At 31.1% G+C, this 20,060-nt stretch overlaps 1 protein-coding gene across 1 annotated transcript in view; it reads right to left on the minus strand.

Moving 5' to 3' along the window:
- Positions 1-15,488, minus strand: part of mRpS31 (mitochondrial ribosomal protein S31) — a 30,336-nt gene extending 14,848 nt beyond the window's left edge. The window contains exons 1-3 of the mRNA XM_075361498.1: positions 15,337-15,488; positions 9,670-9,871; positions 6,076-6,187 (exon numbers count right to left, since the gene is read on the minus strand). Of these exons, the coding sequence (XP_075217613.1) occupies positions 6,076-6,187; positions 9,670-9,871; positions 15,337-15,368 (346 nt within the window). The 5' untranslated portion in view covers positions 15,369-15,488. The remainder of the gene's footprint in view (positions 1-6,075; positions 6,188-9,669; positions 9,872-15,336) is intronic.
- Between the last annotated feature and the right edge of the window lie 4,572 nt (positions 15,489-20,060).

Raw genomic sequence — 20,060 nt, forward strand, 5'->3', positions numbered from 1 at the left:
AATGAAATTATTAAGTACATGATGGGGTCAAAATGTGAAATAAAAGAAACTATGAAAAACAGACCAAGGATAGAGAATCAATACATAAAAAGCATGTCACTGAAGCAGGAAAATTTAAAAGATTTGTCATTCATATTATGTTTGGTGAGGGCGCTGAACTTGATCATATATTGTTAGTCATTTAATGCCATTTAGTAAACATGGAACAGTAGTCAGGTACACTGCATGCTTTCTGCGTTAAATTTTTTAATAAAAATGGTGACTCTGTGACAGCTGTACAAAGGTTATTTCACAATCAGTTCAATATTTTGCATCATGGGTGGGTAATAGCTGATCATCAAACTAACACATGGATTAAAAAGTTTGAGTAAAATCATTTTATATAAAATTTAAAACAAAAGATACAGCAAAAAGTATTAGAACACTAGAAAACACTGAAAAGAGTTTGAACTACCATAACACAGTCCAAAAAGTTTTGCGATTAAGTATGAATTACCAATGAATATCAGTGAACAATTAATCTGTTGAATCTTACATGTGGAGTTAAGTCTTCTTCCCTATAAAGCTAAAATTGTTCAGAAATTAAGAATTCTGATTTGGGTTCTAAAATTAATTTTTTGTCAAGAGATGTTTTGGCGTTTAGATGGTGATGATGGTTAATCCACCACATATTTATGTCACATGAAGCGCATTTCTGAAGAGCTGTACCGGATGACCATTTGAAAAGTTACCACGTTTATTATTCAGCAGCTATCAGTCCCATCATATTTCTGTTTGCAGCCATGGACACCATTCTTGGGGGGAACCTTTTTAAAATTATTTTCAAAGGGGTGGAATACACCCTCTCCGCTAACCTATCCCAACTTGAAAATTTTAAATGGCAATGGTAACATTTAATTAACTGACAACCTGAAAAAAAAATTATTTTGGGGAGAAGAAATTTAAAATCCCCCCATCCCTTTGCTGGGAACGTGCGAAAAACCATTTGAGGTAGTACTTTTTTAAATTTCAGTCCAACAAAAATAATTAAAAAATTATGAGATATTGCTTCTTAAACCATTTGAAATAACAATAATCTGTAAATTAAAACTGTGAAAATTATTTTTTTAAAAAACCAACACAAAATTTCGCTCTTAAACGTTTTCTTAAACGTTTAAAAAACATTTTCATGGCTTAACGTTTTTTTTTTTTTAAATGAGACAATGTATCTTATGACACCTCGTTGGAAGGCCCATTCAATGACAAGTAATTTGATATAAATAAAATAAAAATTGGTTCACTGATATTGAAGTTATGATTACAAAATATGGTTTTTTTGTGGTTATGTTGGGATACAGTGTTACTGACCCAAAGCATTAGGTGTGAAATCATCCGTTCTTGATAAAAATATGGGTTTTAGGTTTCTCCAGCATTGAAAAAACATACCAGTAAACACAACATTATAACATCAGTTAAATATAGGGTTATCATAAAAGAATGGTGCAGTTATGAACATGGTTTAAATTAAAACAGATGTTTTTTATTTTTCAAATTTGTCGTCTCAAACATTTTTTTACATAATTAATAAATTTCAATATGTGCGCCTTTAGTCGCTTGACAAATGTTCAAACGATACTCAACTTCTCTCCAAACATTAGTTAACATTTCTTCGTTAATGGTTGTCATTGCTTCATTAATCCTGTTTTTTAAGCGGTTTAGGTCGCACATTTTTTGTGTATAAACAATGCTTTTGATGTACTCCCACAAGAAAAAATCGCAAGGTGTCAGGTCTGGACACCTTGGAGGCCAAAGTATGGGTCCTTGCCGGCCTATCCATTGACCTCCAAATTTTTCGTTCAAAGCGTCAGTGACCGATGCATTGAAGTGCGGGGGAGCACCGTCTTGTTGGAAATGAAGTCGATGAATGTTTTCGAGTTCATCCGGCTGAGCAAAGCAATAATTGGTTAACATGTCAAGATATACAACTCCATTAATTGTTTTTTCAGCAAAGAAGAAAGGCCCTATTACAAGATTTTTCATCCCGCCACAACAAACATTAACTTTAGGCGAATCGCGTTGTTTCTCAATAATTGCGTGTGGGTTTTCAGAGCCCCATATTCGTGAATTGTGTCTGTTAACACATCCATTCACATGGAATGTAGCCTCGTCTGTAAAAATTATATCATCTAAAAATGATTCGTTTTCACCTATTCTGTTCGACATTTCAACAGCGAAATTGTAATGTTTTACACCATCATCGGGTTTCAATTCGTCCAGTATCTGGATTTTATAAGCGTGTAATTTCAGTTTTTTAAGTAAAACTTTGTGAACTGTTGATTTTGGAATACCTAATTCGACGCTTCGACAGGGGATGGACTTCCCAGGACTTCTAATTGACGATTGCCTAATTAGTTCAACCGTTTCGTCTGGTACACTTGGTCTGCCGGTTGATTTCTGTTTCTTAACTGATCCAGTTTCATCGAATCGTTTGAACCAACGTGTTATGTTATTTTTGTGTGGTGGATCTCTTCCGAATTCACGTCATGTTGAACTAAAATTACGGATTTTAATTCAGCCATCAATAAAACACGCTTTGCTTTGTCTTTATCCGAGAACATAGTAACTCACTAAACTCACCGCAACAACAATACAACTGACGTTGTGGTTACAACTGCTGATAAACAAAATTTTGGGTTGAAGGCTTTCAGGGATACCAATATAACATCTAGAAATTTCCCTACAATCTTCCTATGAATTACTGAAACCGCACCATTCTTTTATGATAATCCTGTATAAGAAAAACCAATAATAGAAGGTTCTTTTATTATACAAGGTACTTCTTTGTGGCAACATGTTGAAAAATTGATCACCTTGTTATAAAAGGTTATAATTTTCTGCCAATTATTGAGATCTTAAGTTTCTATGGAAAATTTTTTCAAATTGTTTTCTTTCATACATGTTATTAGTGGCAAAAAGTATTCCTTGTGTTTATTTCAATCACGCTTTATTTAAATTGTTGTATTCTTTAGTTAAAATTGGCATTTGGTTTGTGTTATTGTTCTATCTTTTGGCCTTTCATTTTTTGTCTTTAGTAAATTTGTCTCACTAAAATGGCTTAAAATCTGGTAAAATACTTTAAATGATGTTTTACTTTGGGACTTGAGTGTCACTTCACCAAATATATAACAAAAATTGTTAGGATGATTTAAACTAACGCTAGGCATTTTGTAACTAATGACTAATTAAAAGAAATAAAGTTGTAAATATGTAATACACAATAATTCAGACACACAAAGCATTCACAATGACATGTTTACTGGTTCATCTCACAACTGGCATCATTCTGAAGAATGTGTGCTACACTAGATCACGTTTGTGCATGACTATGTCTACACATCTGAACCTGCACAATAGTAGTAACACTACTCTTTGAGTTAGCTCATTTGGTTCCATCATATTTACAATGCTCTAGGTGCTTTTACTTGACAATGGTCAAATGTACGAAAAAACACTTAAAAATAATTTAAAAAATTAAAATTCGAAAAAATCTGTGGGCGATGGAGAAATTCTGAATACATATTTGAAAACAGGATAAAAAACTGCATTAAATGCACCTATTGGTATTCACGAGACAAAAATCATACTGACAAGTGTTATTGATTTTTCATATGTTTAACTAATGTTATAATGCTGTGTTTATTGGTATGTTTTTTCAATGCTGAAGAAACCTAAAACACATATTTTTAACAAGAACAGATGATTTCAGATCTAATGCGTTGGATCAGTAACACTGCATACCAACATAACCTAAAAAAAAACAACATTTTTAATCATAACTTCAAAACCAGTAAACCAATTTTTATTTTATTTGTACCAAATTACTTAACATTGAAAGGGACTTTCAATAAGGTGTCACAAGCTGCACCATCTCATTTAAAAAAAATAAGTTTTAACACTAGAAAATTTAGAAAACAATTAAGGATTATGTTGGTAATTTAAAAAAAAAAAATTAAGTTTTAATCCACAGATTATGATTTCAAATGGTTAAAGAAGTAATATCATGTAATTTTATAGTTATTTTTTGTTGGACTGAAATTTAAAAAAGTACTATCACAAATGGTTTTTCGCACCTACTGAGTGAAGGGGTGGGCGGATTTTAATTTTCTTCTCACCAAAATTCATCATTTTTTAAGGTTTTCAATTAATGTAATTAAATGTTACCATTGTCATTAAAGATTTTTGAGTTGGGGTAAGTGTAGTGGAAAGGTTGCGTTCCACCCCTTCGAAAATAATTTTATAAAGGTTCCCCCCCCACGAGGATGGTGTACATGAACGCAAACAAAAAATATGGGGCTGAATAATAAATGTGGTAACTTTTAAAATGATCCCCTGTATAAATAAGCAACCTATGGAGAAAGGAGTGCTGAAAACCTACCTCAGTTACATGAGAAACTATTCCAAGTCCAAAGATCAAACTGTAGTGTGGACTTTCATCAATAGCTGTCTATTAAAATCAATTTGTTGTTGAAATAATTTAGAATCATTCTTTTCGACCATCTGTATCAAATATAATAAGCACTGTGTCATAATATTGTTAATATTATCTCCACAATATATTGATACTTATATTATCCATACTGATATTGTCAATATTATGTCCGTTCACCCTAATCTTGAAATTTTCAGGCAATCAGAAAGAAAATGGTGTTTTGCACAAGTATTAGTTGGGAATGGGTTTCAATAACTGACAATGTATTAAAGTGATGCAAACAGTTGAGGCTTAACCAAACAGTTATATTTTATCGGTAACACCTTCCCAATACTATCCCAAGCCATCGTTCTGTTGTTGGTTTTTAATTAACAACACACTCTGGCCTGACAAAGCATGGAAGTAACATTTGACAGGTAGATTTATCTGAAAAAGATACACAGCTATCAATGGGTGCAAATCAAGAATGCTGTTTAAAATAACTGGAATATCACATAAATCAATCAAGTAATATATACATAAATATTCCAAGAGAAAGTAACACCATTTATGTTAAATAATTCTGAAGATGGAAATACAGCTGAACACAGAAAACTTTCAGCTAAGGTTAGACAGATGAAAATATGAAGGTGGGCAGAAGTGGCACAATAAGATTACATATGATAATAGTGAGATAATTGTTATTAAATGCAAAGAGAACTTGGTTGCAATATCCCATGATTATTTTCCATTTGTCTGACAATATGGATCATATTGTGTGTGTGTGTGTGTGTGTGTGTGTGTGCATGCGCGTGTGAGACAGGTAATTTGTCTGGAAAGGAGACAGCTATCAATGAGCCTAAACCAAGAATGTTGTATTAAGAACTGGAATGTTATATGAATCAATCAAGTAACATATACAACAATGCTCCAAGAGAATTACAGATATCACTATCCTTTCCTTCCCACACAAAGTAAAAATTCTTTTAACCTTTGTAAACTTACCTATTGTCCTATTTACTTATCTTCTTCTCTAGAGAAAAATAATTTTTAAAATGTTATATGTACTAAATTTAATAGATATTATTAATTGTAGTATTATAAATTTTTATTTTAAAGTTTATTTCAAATAATTAAATATTTACCTCTCCTCTGTATTAAAACCCCAAATACTTATTACCACATCATTTGAGAAAAATATATTAAAAAAAAATGTGAAGAAACAGCAACTCAGCTAATAAGACAATAATTAAGGATACCTAATTAATTTGTTTTTAGTAATTGTGATAATGAAAAACAATGTTTTAAATATCTATACCAGAAACGTTTCATTCCAACGCACTCACTAACAGAATTTTTAAGCAACACTACCTGACATGTTTGAATTAATCTGGTCTGAAGACCAATGTCATTTCTTCCTTTTATCAAGTTCAAATTCCAGAGCCCGTTAAGATACAATGTATAAAAAATCTGTATCAATCTATCTTAAAAAAAATCTAAACTAAAAAGATAATAAAGATTATTAATAAAAAGGTCAGGTTATCTTCTATCAGCAACACACTGAACAACATAAAATAAAATATTAATAACCTACACCAGTTTTCTAAATGAAACAAAATATTACTTACCAAATATCTTGGGATCATGCTTTTCCCTTTCTTCTAACTCTTTTTGCCGCTGTATTTCTCTTGGTTTTGCTAAATTTAATTGTGACTTTGATTTTGAAAGATTTTTTTCTTCCTGCATTAAACGAAATATATCTTATATTTTATTCAACATTGAAAATCTTCACAATACAAAATAAAAATTACAGTGATTTTCATATATTTTATATGATGATTTCTTATTAACATAGACTGTGCCTGAAGACCACAAACTAACCTGGGCATATTATCATCAGAAACAAATTCTCTGAGATTGATAATCTTCTTATCCTTCTTCAGCACTCCTTCCTTGAACAGACAGACATTATATCAGTGACTGCTTTTACTCCATCTATGGCACCACGCTCTTGACACCTTCTAGCAGCTATTTGTTTACTGGAAATCAGGGATGCAGTAAATCTGCTGGTGGATTGGTCCAGCAATTGTACAAAAACATGATTAATGATTGAGATGACCACCATGCAAAGCCATGGCCTCCTACTCCACCAAAAATATTAAATTAACACTGTTATTTTGTTACAGTAGAATCTAAATATACATCTCAACCTACAACTTGCTATAATTAATAACTACACTGGCCTTGTAATTTCAAAAAAAAAGAACAAAAAACGAGAATTGATAGGTCCCACAAAAAAAAAATATATTTATTACTGCTATAGTATCTTTACTTTCTTCTAAACCTAAGACTCATCCCTTCCTTTCAGCTGAATTAAATGGGCATCTGTTAACTTCATTTACACTGTATTTTGAATACAAATCAGTATACTTTAACAGTGAAATACATTTTAATAAGTTGAAGTTTCATATTTCTAAAATATTCATTCTCTTATACAGATAAGAGAATCTTATCTGTATAAGAGAATGGATCCTATAGTAAACAAGTTCTTAGTAAGCCTTTTTACCACTCTTATTTTAACTCACTTTTGGACTTCTATATGAAATTCATGGTATGAAATCTTTCAGTCAAATTTTGAAGCACTTCTGAAATTTTGCATACAGGTTTGCTCCTGATGACAATACATTTTAGCAACATTTTCAAGTCGCTAAGATGCCCCTAAATTGTTAGGTGAAAAAAATACACCTTGAACTTATGCAACCTCATTTACATGCACATTATCTTAGTGAAAGATAACCTAGTCTGTTTCAGTAAGTTTGGATCTAAAATTCGCACAAGTTTGAAGTACCCAATTTTATCAAACCATAGGGGTCTACCTACTATAACAACCGACTGGAGCTAAATGATAACACGCTATTAATTTTATAAACAAGTGACATATATATTAGGGTATACAGTTGCTACTAGAAATTCTGTACAGTAGCGACCTAAGTTTTGGGAAAATTTAGTACTTTTAACTGGATTTGAATTTTTGGACGAAAATCACAAATATCTCGAAAACTGTCTGTCGTAGCACTCTGGAAAAATTTTTAGACTCCTCTTGAGAGCACCCCATCCGTTCCCAGTGGTATCCGTCAGATGATAATATTTTCAAGTGGCCCCGGGGCAATGTTCAGAAATTGGAGAGGGGGTGTGATGAGGTGCCACCATAACATCTCGGCAATTGCTCATCCGATTTTCAAGATTCAAACTAAGTAGGTATCATCAAGTTGAGCGCTAACTCTTTAACGCATCCAGTACACCTTCTGATCAATCGAATCTTGGTTATCCAAAAATTAAATCGGTTAGTCCTATGTTTTGATTGCACTAACCCTCTGTAAGACGTATCGCTCCAATCTTTCGCTAAATATGCTCAAACCTGCGCGCTAGTGCAGCTGTAAAGTATAAACTTTTGAAGACTAAAAAGTAGGAAACGAAAAATATATAAAAGACTTTTTATAAACCACTCTTATATTAAATGCACTACAAAGTATAAAATGAAAATATGTAAAAAATTTTAAAACATCACTCTTAAATTAAACGCACTAAAAGACAAAAAATAATTTTAGGATGGTATCTCAGAATGGATTTGATGACAAGCTTTGATGCTGATATATAAGATTATGTGAAAGTCATACCTTCAAATTAAAAGTTTGATTTTTTAACTTTTTTTCAATTTTCTCATATAAGTGATGAATGGCCTAAAGATTTTGAAGCACTATCATCATGGTGTTTTAAATTAATCTGCCAAGTTTCCAAATCAATAACTTTTAAAATTATTTTTTCATTTATTCTATAAATGCAATATTTAATAGTTAGTGCACAGTGTGTTATATAAATATTAGAAATGTGGCTTCCCATACTTCTGATATAATTTTTTAATTAAAAAATAAATTAATTTTAATAAATAAATTAATTAATTAATTTTAAAGCCCAGAAGCTAAATAAACTTTTATATATATCTTTTTAGTTTTCCAAATTTCTGTTTTGTTTATACTAAGCAATAACAGTTAATTTATATTTTTACTATTTTTCTATTTGTTTAAATTTTTTTACTCACATGATATTCATGTACCTCTAAGAAAGTATCAAAAGAATGCAAATAATTCCCTAATAAAAATATTTTTTGGTCACTTTTGATTATTATTAACTTATAAATATTATTATATGTATATATGTAGTTATCACAATCAAAAGATGGTAAGCAACCTTAAGATTCACAAGTCATTTCTAAAATTGCCCAAGCCATACTAATAACAACTCATGTCTGGCTTACTATAGAGACTGAGGATTGAAATTCTACTGTCTTCTTCACAACATACGCATGCTAAGCCCACTGAGATGCTAATGTTCGGCTTGGCAACTGACATTCTCACTCTACTCATTACAGGGAATGAGGTGAAATAAAACTCGCTTCTCTCAAAGAAAGCAGTTAAGTGGCGCTCTTGCACATTAGGTGATGTACATGTTGATAGCTATAAGAATGAGCTGGGAAGAACAATATAAAGTGACAAATAACTCTTTCTGTCACAAAACAACAATTATATTTAATAGAACCACTAGTTTAAAACCAACTCTAAATAAAACCACTCATCAATTAACAACAATCACAGTATTTTCACATTTCAGAAAAGAATTTCAATTGCCATACTTCTACAGTGTGCAGTAATTATTTTAAAATTTTAATCAATGTAAATTGTGAACTTTTAATGAATAAATTCTGGCATAATAAAGTAACTGATATACATCCATAGGCATGTAGGCTTTTAATGTTAAACTGAATGGAAAAAGGAAATCAATAAAAAAAACCGAAGGCGTTTGAAGAAAAACATGAGATTTTGAAATCTAATTGGGTATGACCCAATCAATGGAGGGCTACATGGCCATCTTTGTCCAGAAAACCTCAGCAGATCAGTGTATTTTTACCCTGGTAGCCCAAAAATGGTCAAATACTTGCTTGAACTAACTCAATATTTGATGCGACAGACTTCTCTCTTTCAGCTACTAAACAGACTAAAAAGAATACTTGTCAATCTCTCTATTGTATATCCAACTGAACTATAAGTCATTTACTCATACCCTTAATAAAGAGGTTATTCAAGCAACAAACATATTGGATTTCTATTTTCCTTCTAAATAAAATAAAAACTATAGAAATAAATATAATCTATTTTTTAAGTTACCTGCATTATACGTTTCAATAAGGCATTTAATTTGTCTGTAGCAGCTTCTGCTTTTTCATTTTGTGACTTTTTTACAGATATGTCAACTTTTTTCTCATCATCTGATGAAGATGAGTCGCTATCTGAAGATGATGATGTTTCATCTTTACGTTTTGTCAATCTTATTAATGATGATGTCAATGACCTTCTGGTTTGAAAGTGCCTTTAACAAAAAAAATATGAGAAGTTCATTTCCACCTTAACTGACATCCAGTAGACAAACAGAAATTTCTAACCACAACATCTAAGTACAATCAGTAGCATCAATAAAACCAGCTAGCTAACTGAAAATCATAGGCTACTTGGTTAACTGATATGAAAACAAATGAATGTAATTTATATTAATCATAAATTTATATTCTGTAATTGGAATTATGAAACTTAATGTTGAAATTAGGTGAACCCGATCTCGAGTAAATGTAAAAAGCTACTAACATAGTTATAATTAGCATAATTGCTTTTCTCCAAAATTAGAAAAATAAATTATTTAAAAAATGTTATAATACAATTTTGATAAACATTTCACTTTTTCATATATAATACTACCTTCTAAGTACCAGCAAGAAAAAAAAAATTATTTTAAATACAAACATTTTTTTTAAGTGCTAAATTTCAAAACTGAGTTTTGAAATGTTCTATTCTACTATTGTAGGCTTTAAAAGCAGTTAAGTGAGCATAAATATTTCTAAGTTAGTTTACATTTTTTTTACATAAATAACAATTGAAAGCACCATATGGATAAGACGTACTATGTTGACATAAATTTTGCATACATGATGATCAATTGTTATATATATAAAAAAAAAGTTTTATATAATTAATATGTGAAGTTTTATTTATTATTACATACATAATAACTTAGTGTGTTCCTGATGATGGAAATTACTTTCTGGAAGCGCTTGTATGTGTTACATATATAATTGTTAGGAAGTGGTTTATATATTTATTATGACTGAATATACTATTGATTATCCATTTGGAATCCATTGACATTTTGTCGGAAGGTTAACTTCGTATTACAATAATTTACTTTGTAAATTGAATAAAATACACAAATAATATATTAATTAATTTAACTTATATTTAAGCTTCCAGCTATCGTAATGAGTGAACTTGTCTGTGGATATTATGGATCTTAATGAAAACGTTGAGAATGTGTAATCTTTAAGATATTTTTAGAGATGTGCTGGAAGTGAATCTTTTGCAAATGGATGATGTCAATCTGTTAAACAATTGGATGCTTAACTGAATAATGTCAAACCTTATTTTCACTTTTCCTTGATCAATTTTATCTTTAAAACAACAATTTTTTTCACAAGGTAATCAATTTTGGACACCTAATAATAATAGCATTCTGAGATGCCACCTTTCTTTTTCCTGTTTAGCCTCCGGTAACTACCGTTTAGATAATACTTCAGAGGATGAATGAGGATGATATGTATGAGTGTAAATGAAGTGTAGTCTTGTATAGTATAATTGAAACCCAACCACAAAAGAACACCGGTATATCCACGATCTAGCATTCAAATCCATGTAAAAATAACTGGCTTTACTAGGACTTGAACGCTGGAACTGTCGGCTTCCAAATCAGTTGATTTGGGAAGACGCGTTCACCACTAGACCAACCCGGTGGGTCTCTGAGATGCCACCTGCCAGGGCAACCCGCCCTGGCAGTGGTAGCCTTTCACTTGACTAAATCATTTCAATGGCATTTAATTAAAGATGATGATCAGATAGCAACCATATAACTGGGTGACATAATTTTTGAAAATGTCATCTAATAGAAATAAATTTCTTTTGATTTTGTTTGTGTAATCGTATATCATACAATTCAGTATTCCGTCATAAGAGGAGAACTGTTTCATTGTTTGGGTAACAATTTTATAATATCACTTTTTAAAGAGTTAGAATTTGGCTGCTTTTGTAGCAGAATGTAGTGATACAATGCATTATCTAATACAATGACCGACTTTGGTGGCAAGTTGGGAATACACTTCTCTCATAACCATTTTATATAGGGAATACACTTCTCTCGTAACCATTTTATGTACTTTTCATTTTTTGGTTACATAGAATTTATTTATTAAATGCCTCAAAGCATCCATGTCAAACATTTACACGTTTTCTCAGTGAAATGAACACAGATGGTTTCTCAGTTTCATTTGATTTCTCTTCTGCTATAATTCTTTGGATCGTTTGTTTTGATACTTTTGTCGCTTGAACAACCATATTCAGCACTTCAGTTGTCTTCACTATTTTTGTTCTGGCATTGTTTTATAAAAATAAATTGTAAGCATTGAATAACAAGTGTACCTTTTCCTCCTAACCTGGGCATTTTAGAAGAAAACTATATAGAAATATTAAAAATTTAAATGACTGAATTTATGATAAGTCTTAAATGAAAACAATAAAATAAGTAGTAAAAATAAATCACTAACGCTATTCGCTTCATCAAGTAAAATATACATTACAATTAGTGTTTCTACACTAACCACTTCTAGAACTTAATTACAAGCGATGTGTGATATATGATCCTTCACAGCGCAATGATTAGAGTAGATTAAAAATTAAGTAAGTGAAATTATTAGAATTGCGTGTTGTGTGTACAACAATTCATAAACAGCATATTAGTCATGTATGATTCATGAATGATTCTACTATTATTAGTTGCTATACAACAGGAAGTAGGCCTTGATCACAATACCGATATATAATTTAGAATAAAACTCAACAATTACATAATCTACAAGTTTATGAAACCTGTTTTTTTATATATTATCATATCACAAAAGATATATAGAAAATGACAATGTTTTTAGTTTACTTGAAACAAGAGGTCATTGCATGCAAAATGCTAGTACATAGGCTTTCAGTCCCCACAGAACTTTCTGATTAAACAGAGGTCACCTGTTTTCAGAAGGAAGAATGATGTTTTTAAAAAACCCAAACATGTATACACAGTATATTCCTTTATTTATATCATACAAAATTTTGGAAATTTTACAAACTGATTTTGTGCTTGAACAGTACCAAAACTTAACGATGTTGTCGAGGAGCTTGTTGAATATGTTGCCACCGGCCATCGATTACCACATGTATTCAGCCAGAAGATACAAATCTAAATAGTGGCAAGCTGTGCCCCTATGTTTTTTTGTTCCACCATTTTGCCAACTGCTAAATTCATTCAATTTTCTGAGTATTAGCCCCAGTTTCAGGATCCACAAAATTGTATATGTGTTCATCAGTTCATCAGAACTGTACCCCTTCCAACAATCTGAAATAATGGTCAAGCTAGGTTTCAATATGTAATTTGATTTGTTTGAGCACAGTTTTCACACTCCTATTTGGCACTTTCACAGGAAAGCAGCCTCCTGTTTCCTGAAATAACCCAGCAAAAATCCATTGTTGCATTAATACTTGCCAAGCATTGTTTTTGTGTTTGGTAAAGAAAGTTTCATCAATCTCAACAACACGGTTAATACCTCCTATTTTTCCTTCATTTTTATGCTCCACTGAGAAAGCACACACCTCCCGTTTGTAATTATTCCAACCAACAGTGGAATTCGACGACACATCTAACTGCTTCTCACACCACAATATGAAGGTAAGTTCTTCAGACCAACAGTTTGCTATCTGAAAACCAAGTGTCCACACAAAGGTCTACTTTTTTATGGCATGGTCTTGTATTGCATGACCAAATTGATTTTGGTCGCTAAAATACAAACACATATCATGTCCGTTAACGTACTGTTTCGACGTTGGCAAACACCCATTAGATTGAAGGAAACGAACAGTTTCTTCCTCAGTTTTGGGTAAATCCCAAATCAACACAGTCACTCATTTCACTAGTAAGCTTACACTACAAACAAACAATAGATAAGAACAACGCAAAATCAATGCAGTAACAGTGACAGATAGTGATCATGATAACCCATTGTTGCTGCACATAGCACTGACCTTGGCCGGACTAACTTGACCTTGACTGCGATAAGCGTCAGTCTATTAAGAAAAGTATTTTCCTCAACATGGATAGCAAACAAACCTTACCCTAACCTAACCTCAACCTAACAATCGCAGTGCATTGTATTAGGATGGCCTCTGTTTAATCAGAAAGTACTGTCCCCACCAACATATGTGCTCACCAACATATGTGCTGATACATTTAAATAAAGACAATGTAAAGATGATAATGATTGTTGCTTACTTAACAATATTGACTATCTTACTAATAATGCTGAAAATTTATCCATAAATTTAGATTAAAGTGTATACGGCATTACTTAATTGGTAGCCTTAGAAAATACAATATGGGTTGAGAGCAAATTTACAAATAACCAAAAATGATATCGATAACGTTACAAAATCAGTTTACAAGTAAAATTAAAAAGCTAATTGTTATTTTCTTAAGACACTCATTGCATGACAATGAGGTGTGATGCATATTCATTATTTATTAGTTCTTACTAATAAATAATTACAAAGTGATTACAAAGAACTACATTCTAAAATAAATTAATTGATCATATAATTTTAAGTACAAATTGTGATAAATTCAATCTGCTTTAAATTATTATTTCAACATTTTACACCTTAAGAATGTTGTTCATTTACCAACATACAGGAAAATGGTATTTGATACCAGCTATCTTAATAAGTAACCATTTGTAAAACAAATGACATAATTCAAGATACAGTAATACAGATTTTCTAGTAACTGGATACTTTGAATTGACAATTTTTATGGTCAGAAATTCTTTACAGAATGAATGAAAACTAACTTTACATAACACTACCATTCAATCTTTTCAAAATATTTATTACAAAAAAAAAAAACCATTAGTCTGCATATCTAATTAGTGAAGTGGTTAATGCTTAAAAATTTGATAAGAATATTTACTGCAGTTACAATTTCTTTTTTATGTAGAATATTTCAACCTGATACTGAACATTTATCTAAAACAAATTAGGGCTGCAATAGTAAAGTTTTCTATTACTTAATTAAAGAATATCTAAAAACAAATTAAGCCAGTTGAAAAACATTAACGCTATTTATAGTGCTATATTTTCACAATCCAAAATTTATAAGTATATATTTAACAATTACTAACAGTTAAATGTTTACTTAAAAATATAGTTACGTTAAAGTATATTTTTAACTATAACATTTTATAGGGTATGTGGCTAAAAACATAACCTCCTGATTGAATCCACGGCTTACTTATTAAAACTGTAATAAGCATTTAAGAAAAAAATAAATATCAATGGTCTAATTAATTCGTACTGCTAATAATGAATAAGAATTAATATCGTTTGAACACTTCTATTTACTATAATTATGAACTATCGTTTTAATGTAAAAATAAAAAATTAGCAATAGTATAAACATGTATTTTACACGTTAAATAATAAACTACATATTGAACTTATATAAGATTAAGGAATAAACGTAAAAAAGTTCAAATTCAAGTCCGTTGCACTATCGAGTTTATTTTCTTTAGAACATACGAGCTCGAGTAAATTCATAAAAGATAAAAATGGATAGGTTAATTAAAGATTTTTTCTGTACTAACATGTACGGAAAAAATTGTAAACATGCTAAAGTAATGAAAAATACAAGCGTATATTTACCCAACAATGAGAAAGCGTTTAAACAATGTCATATTGTGTTTTATTTTATTTTAACTGTAGAATAAGTAATATTTTCTCAAGGCAGGTTACGAAGTCTGAACAATCCCATAATACTTCTTTTAAGAATCCTTCTATTGAATGGTACTACGAACGTGATTTTGTGAACTTCCACCTTTGTAAAAGTTGGTATAACATTTCGGTATAAGTGCATACATTTATTTGATCCATTTCAAGTATGATCTTTGTGTTGTATCAATGTAATCTTCTGTCATTGTGTTGTTGAACGTATCGTTCTAATGTGGATAACAATCCTGATATTCTGTTTTGCCTTTCGTGACAAAGAACCGTAACCGTAACCGATTGTACTTAATTAATTAGTATTCTGTAATCAGCCGTTATGTGTTTGTAGTTACGAGCAACTAAGTTATCCAGTTAAACAGAGCAGTATGAGAGACAACAGCTCGACGAGATATATAATTGGAAGACGATGAAATAGATATTTATTCTACTGTAAAATATGTTGTTACTTACAAAGGTTATGAAAGATATTAGTAATTTTAATTACTATAATTGAGGAATTAAATACATACTAGGGGAATGAAGGGAAGAGAGAATGTTGGGTATTATATTTCAAGACAACAAATGGAAGAGCAAGTAGGCTCAAAATCAGCAAGCAAAGGTAATGTGTAATGCAGATCTTCAATGAAACGCCACAATAAAATATCTAGCGGGGCCAAATCTAGGGAGCGAGTTGCAACTGGACCTTCACGACCAGTCCACGGACCTGGGAATCGATTATCAAGAAAATCTCGGACTCATGAATTGAGTCCTTGGAATCTGAGCTATAAAAATTAGTTTTATCTTTTTAATTTACATAAAAAATTTTGTTTACTCTAGATCGGGTTCACCTAATTTCAACATTAAGTTTCATAAATCCAATTACAGAATATAAATTTATGATTAATATAAATTACATTCATTTGTTTTCATATCAGTTAACCAAGTAGCCTATGATTTTCAGTTAGCTAGCTGGTTTTATTGATGCTACTGATTGTACTTAGATGTTGTGGTTAGAAATTTCTGTTTGTCTACTGGATGTCAGTTAAGGTGGAAATGAACTTCTCATATTTTTTTTGTTAAAGGCACTTTCAAACCAGAAGGTCATTGACATCATCATTAATAAGATTGACAAAACGTAAAGATGAAACATCATCATCTTCAGATAGCGACTCATCTTCATCAGATGATGAGAAAAAAGTTGACATATCTGTAAAAAAGTCACAAAATGAAAAAGCAGAAGCTGCTACAGACAAATTAAATGCTTTATTGAAACGTATAATGCAGGTAACTTAAAAAATAGATTATATTTATTTCTATAGTTTTTATTTTATTTAGAAGGAAAATAGAAATCCAATATGTTTGTTGCTTGAATAACCTCTTTATTAAGGGTATGGGTAAATGACTTATAGTTCAGTTGGATATAAAAATAGAGAGACTGACAAGTATTCTTTTTAGTCTGTTAAGTAGCTGAAAGAGAGAAGTCTGTCGCATCAAATATTGAGTTAGTTCAAGCAAGTATTTGACCATTTTTGGGCTACCAGGGTAAAAATACACTGATCTCCTGAGGTTTTCTGGACAAAGAAGATGGCCATGTAGCCTTCCATTGATTGGGTCTTATCCAATTAGATTTCAATATTACATGTTTTTCTTCAAAAATAACAATATTTTCATCATGATGTATAGTTTGCTGCTACTATCTGAGCCCATTTGAAACATAAGCCTCACCATTTCTTCCTATCCTACCAACACCTTTGTTCACAGCATCCTTTCATTCTTCTCCCAACTTTGTATACAGTCTTGTAATTCTTCAACTTCCTATTCCTTATTCTCCTCCTCCATTTATTTTCTCTGGATGAATTTCCGTCTCGTGCATCACCCAAGATATCTCCATTTTCTTTATATAATCATAACATTTCAACTTTGATCACTGTAGTCTGTTCTAAAGTTTCCTTTCCCATTATTAATTGACCTTTAAATCCCTTATTCAGCCTGTGCTTGTAATTCCCGTGATACCTTATTTATCTTTATTTCACAATAGCTAAAAGCTTCATTTTACAAGCATGTATTCTGATGATGTCTCTTCTTCAGCTTACTTTAAGTCTTTTATTTCACTCTTAGCAGTGTATATATACATTTAATAGTTATTTAATTTTATTATTATAATAATAAAATTAAATAATTGCAAGATGCTATTTTTCAGTTCAATAGAACCATTGTAGAATGAATCGCAGATCATTTGAGAGTAGGTTTCTAAATTTTGAATAACTACTGCATGAGATCATTAGTTATAGTGACCTCAAAATAGTGAATCAACAACAAAAGGCATTCTGTGTTCTTGAATTCATGAAAACAAATTCAGTAGTCATGGTGCAGCGTGCTTTTCAAAGGCAATTCGACATTAATCTGCCCTCTCCAAAGAACATTCAATGATGGTTTCAACAGTTTGGGGAGAGTGGGTGTCTCTGTAAAGAAAAAAGTCCAAGACGACGACAAGTTTTGGAGGAACAAGTGGAGAGAATTCGTGATGCATTTCAGCGTAGCCCACATAAGTTCTCAAATCGAGCCAGCCGTCAGCTTGCAATTCCTCAACAAACTATCTGGCTTGTGCTAAGAAGACTACAGAATATTCAAGCACTTTCCTACAACGACAAAAAGAAGCTATTGGAATTTTACGAATTGATGCTGGAGAAAATGGAAGGTCAATTTTCATTGATGAAGTGACCTTTCACTTAATGGCACAGTCAATCATCATAATATTTGCATTTGGGGATTGGAACCTCTACATGTAGGAGTTGAGCACGAGAGAGAGATTCTCCTAAGGTGAATGAATGTGTTCTGTGTAGTACGTAAGGACAAGGTTTATGTCCCATTTTCTTCAAGGGAAATTTTTTTTTACATGCTCCAGTACTGGCTCTTCCCATTACTGCAAGCAGATTCAGATGACTTTATTTTACAACTAGATGGAGCACCATTTCATTGACACCTGATGATACAAGCTTTGTTGAATGAAAAAGTGTCCCAACGATGGATTGGTCAAAACGGTGTCCAAAATCTTGCTCTTTGGGCTTGCCCTGTGAGATCTCTAGATTTAACAGTATGTGATATTTTTCTTGTGAGGAAAACATCGAATCAAGTCAGTGAATCGTGATATGTTGTTATGCGTCTGGGAGGAATTCTCTTATCGCCTTGATGTTGTCCATGATGCTTCTGGTGGTCACATTGAACACTTGTAAGACAGGAAATGAAACTACAGTACAACACTAAAATAGAATACGTGTGATATGGTAAGAATTTTGTATTACTTTTCCTTAATAAAATATTATGTTATAAGATCAGTTCATTTTTTTTTTTTTGTATAACCCAGTACAAAAGATTTTGTACCAAACAATCCAGTAAGGTGTAGGTAGTGCAGTAATTTCTTTATTTATTTTTTTCAGTTTATTGATTTTAACCCTAGACGAATCATAGTTGTTATATATAAAAAAAAATCTTTTTTGGATCCAGTCTTGGAATTATATTTGGTTATTTAACTTTGCATTTTGGGTATATAATCCTTGATGGCACTGGCAATTATGAGTTTTTTTAATACACAAGGGAGATACACCCAACATAACTATAATTGCATGAGTGAAATACAAGTATAGAATCCAATTTTTTTCTCACAAAATAGTAAATAATCCAAGTTAACAGATGGATCCAAAAATAAGTGAAATATTTATTTTTATTACTATTTTTTAATTTATTTTAATTTTTTGTTTTCAGCAGCTGCAGATGGAAATTTTTAGTAATAATGGGGGAATAATAGTTTTATTACTATAAAAGATATCTGTGACAGAATGGTAGCACCACACAGCCTTTCATCTGGAGGTCCCGGGTTCAGATCCCGGTCAGATATGGCATTTTTCATTCACTACAATTTTTCATTTCATATTCTCATGCACAAGCTTCAAACCTTATATAATGAATTAATCATAAAAAAAAAAAATCAGAATGAAATATCAGTTGTCTGTTTATTTTCAGTGAGTTTGTTAAAATAAATAACTATTAATTAACAATGTTTATTAATGTTTCCTTATTTTTAGTGAGCTTATGTTTGCGAAGAATAAAAAGTATTCATCACAAAAAAAATATGTTTAAAAAAATTTTATAAAAAATATTTTTACTTTGCTATTTTAATGTAGTTAAATATATATATATTATTATTATTGTTATCATTATTTTTACCTCACTGATCTTTGAGAGCATGGTTGATCATTGGAGTGTATGACCTGTGGGGTGACACAGTAACCATTATGTCAAAGATATTTTAAACTTTAAGAATCAATACTGCAATTTGACTTATATATCGAAGCCCAGCATTTGGCATATGTTGACCCCCAACATATGTTGAATTGGGGGTCTGATTTTGTGCTAAGAATTTGGTGTCTCTATTGTTTGTTTTTATCTGACTTTAATATTTGTGACTTTACTATTTTTTTAAATTTTGTTATTATTTATTGTGACATTATTAATAATAATGTTTTGCGATGTTATTATTTGTTATCTATTTTCTTTGGTTTTGTTATTACTTCATGTATGTGATGCATATTATTAATATTGTATTTGATGTGGGGGCTATCTTTGGATGGTGTCCTGACATGTTACTCTTATCCAAAAATGTTACT

The sequence above is a fragment of the Lycorma delicatula genome, chromosome 3 (assembly GCF_047948215.1).
Source record: "Lycorma delicatula isolate Av1 chromosome 3, ASM4794821v1, whole genome shotgun sequence".
In the NCBI taxonomy this organism is placed as follows: Eukaryota; Metazoa; Arthropoda; class Insecta; order Hemiptera; family Fulgoridae; genus Lycorma; species Lycorma delicatula.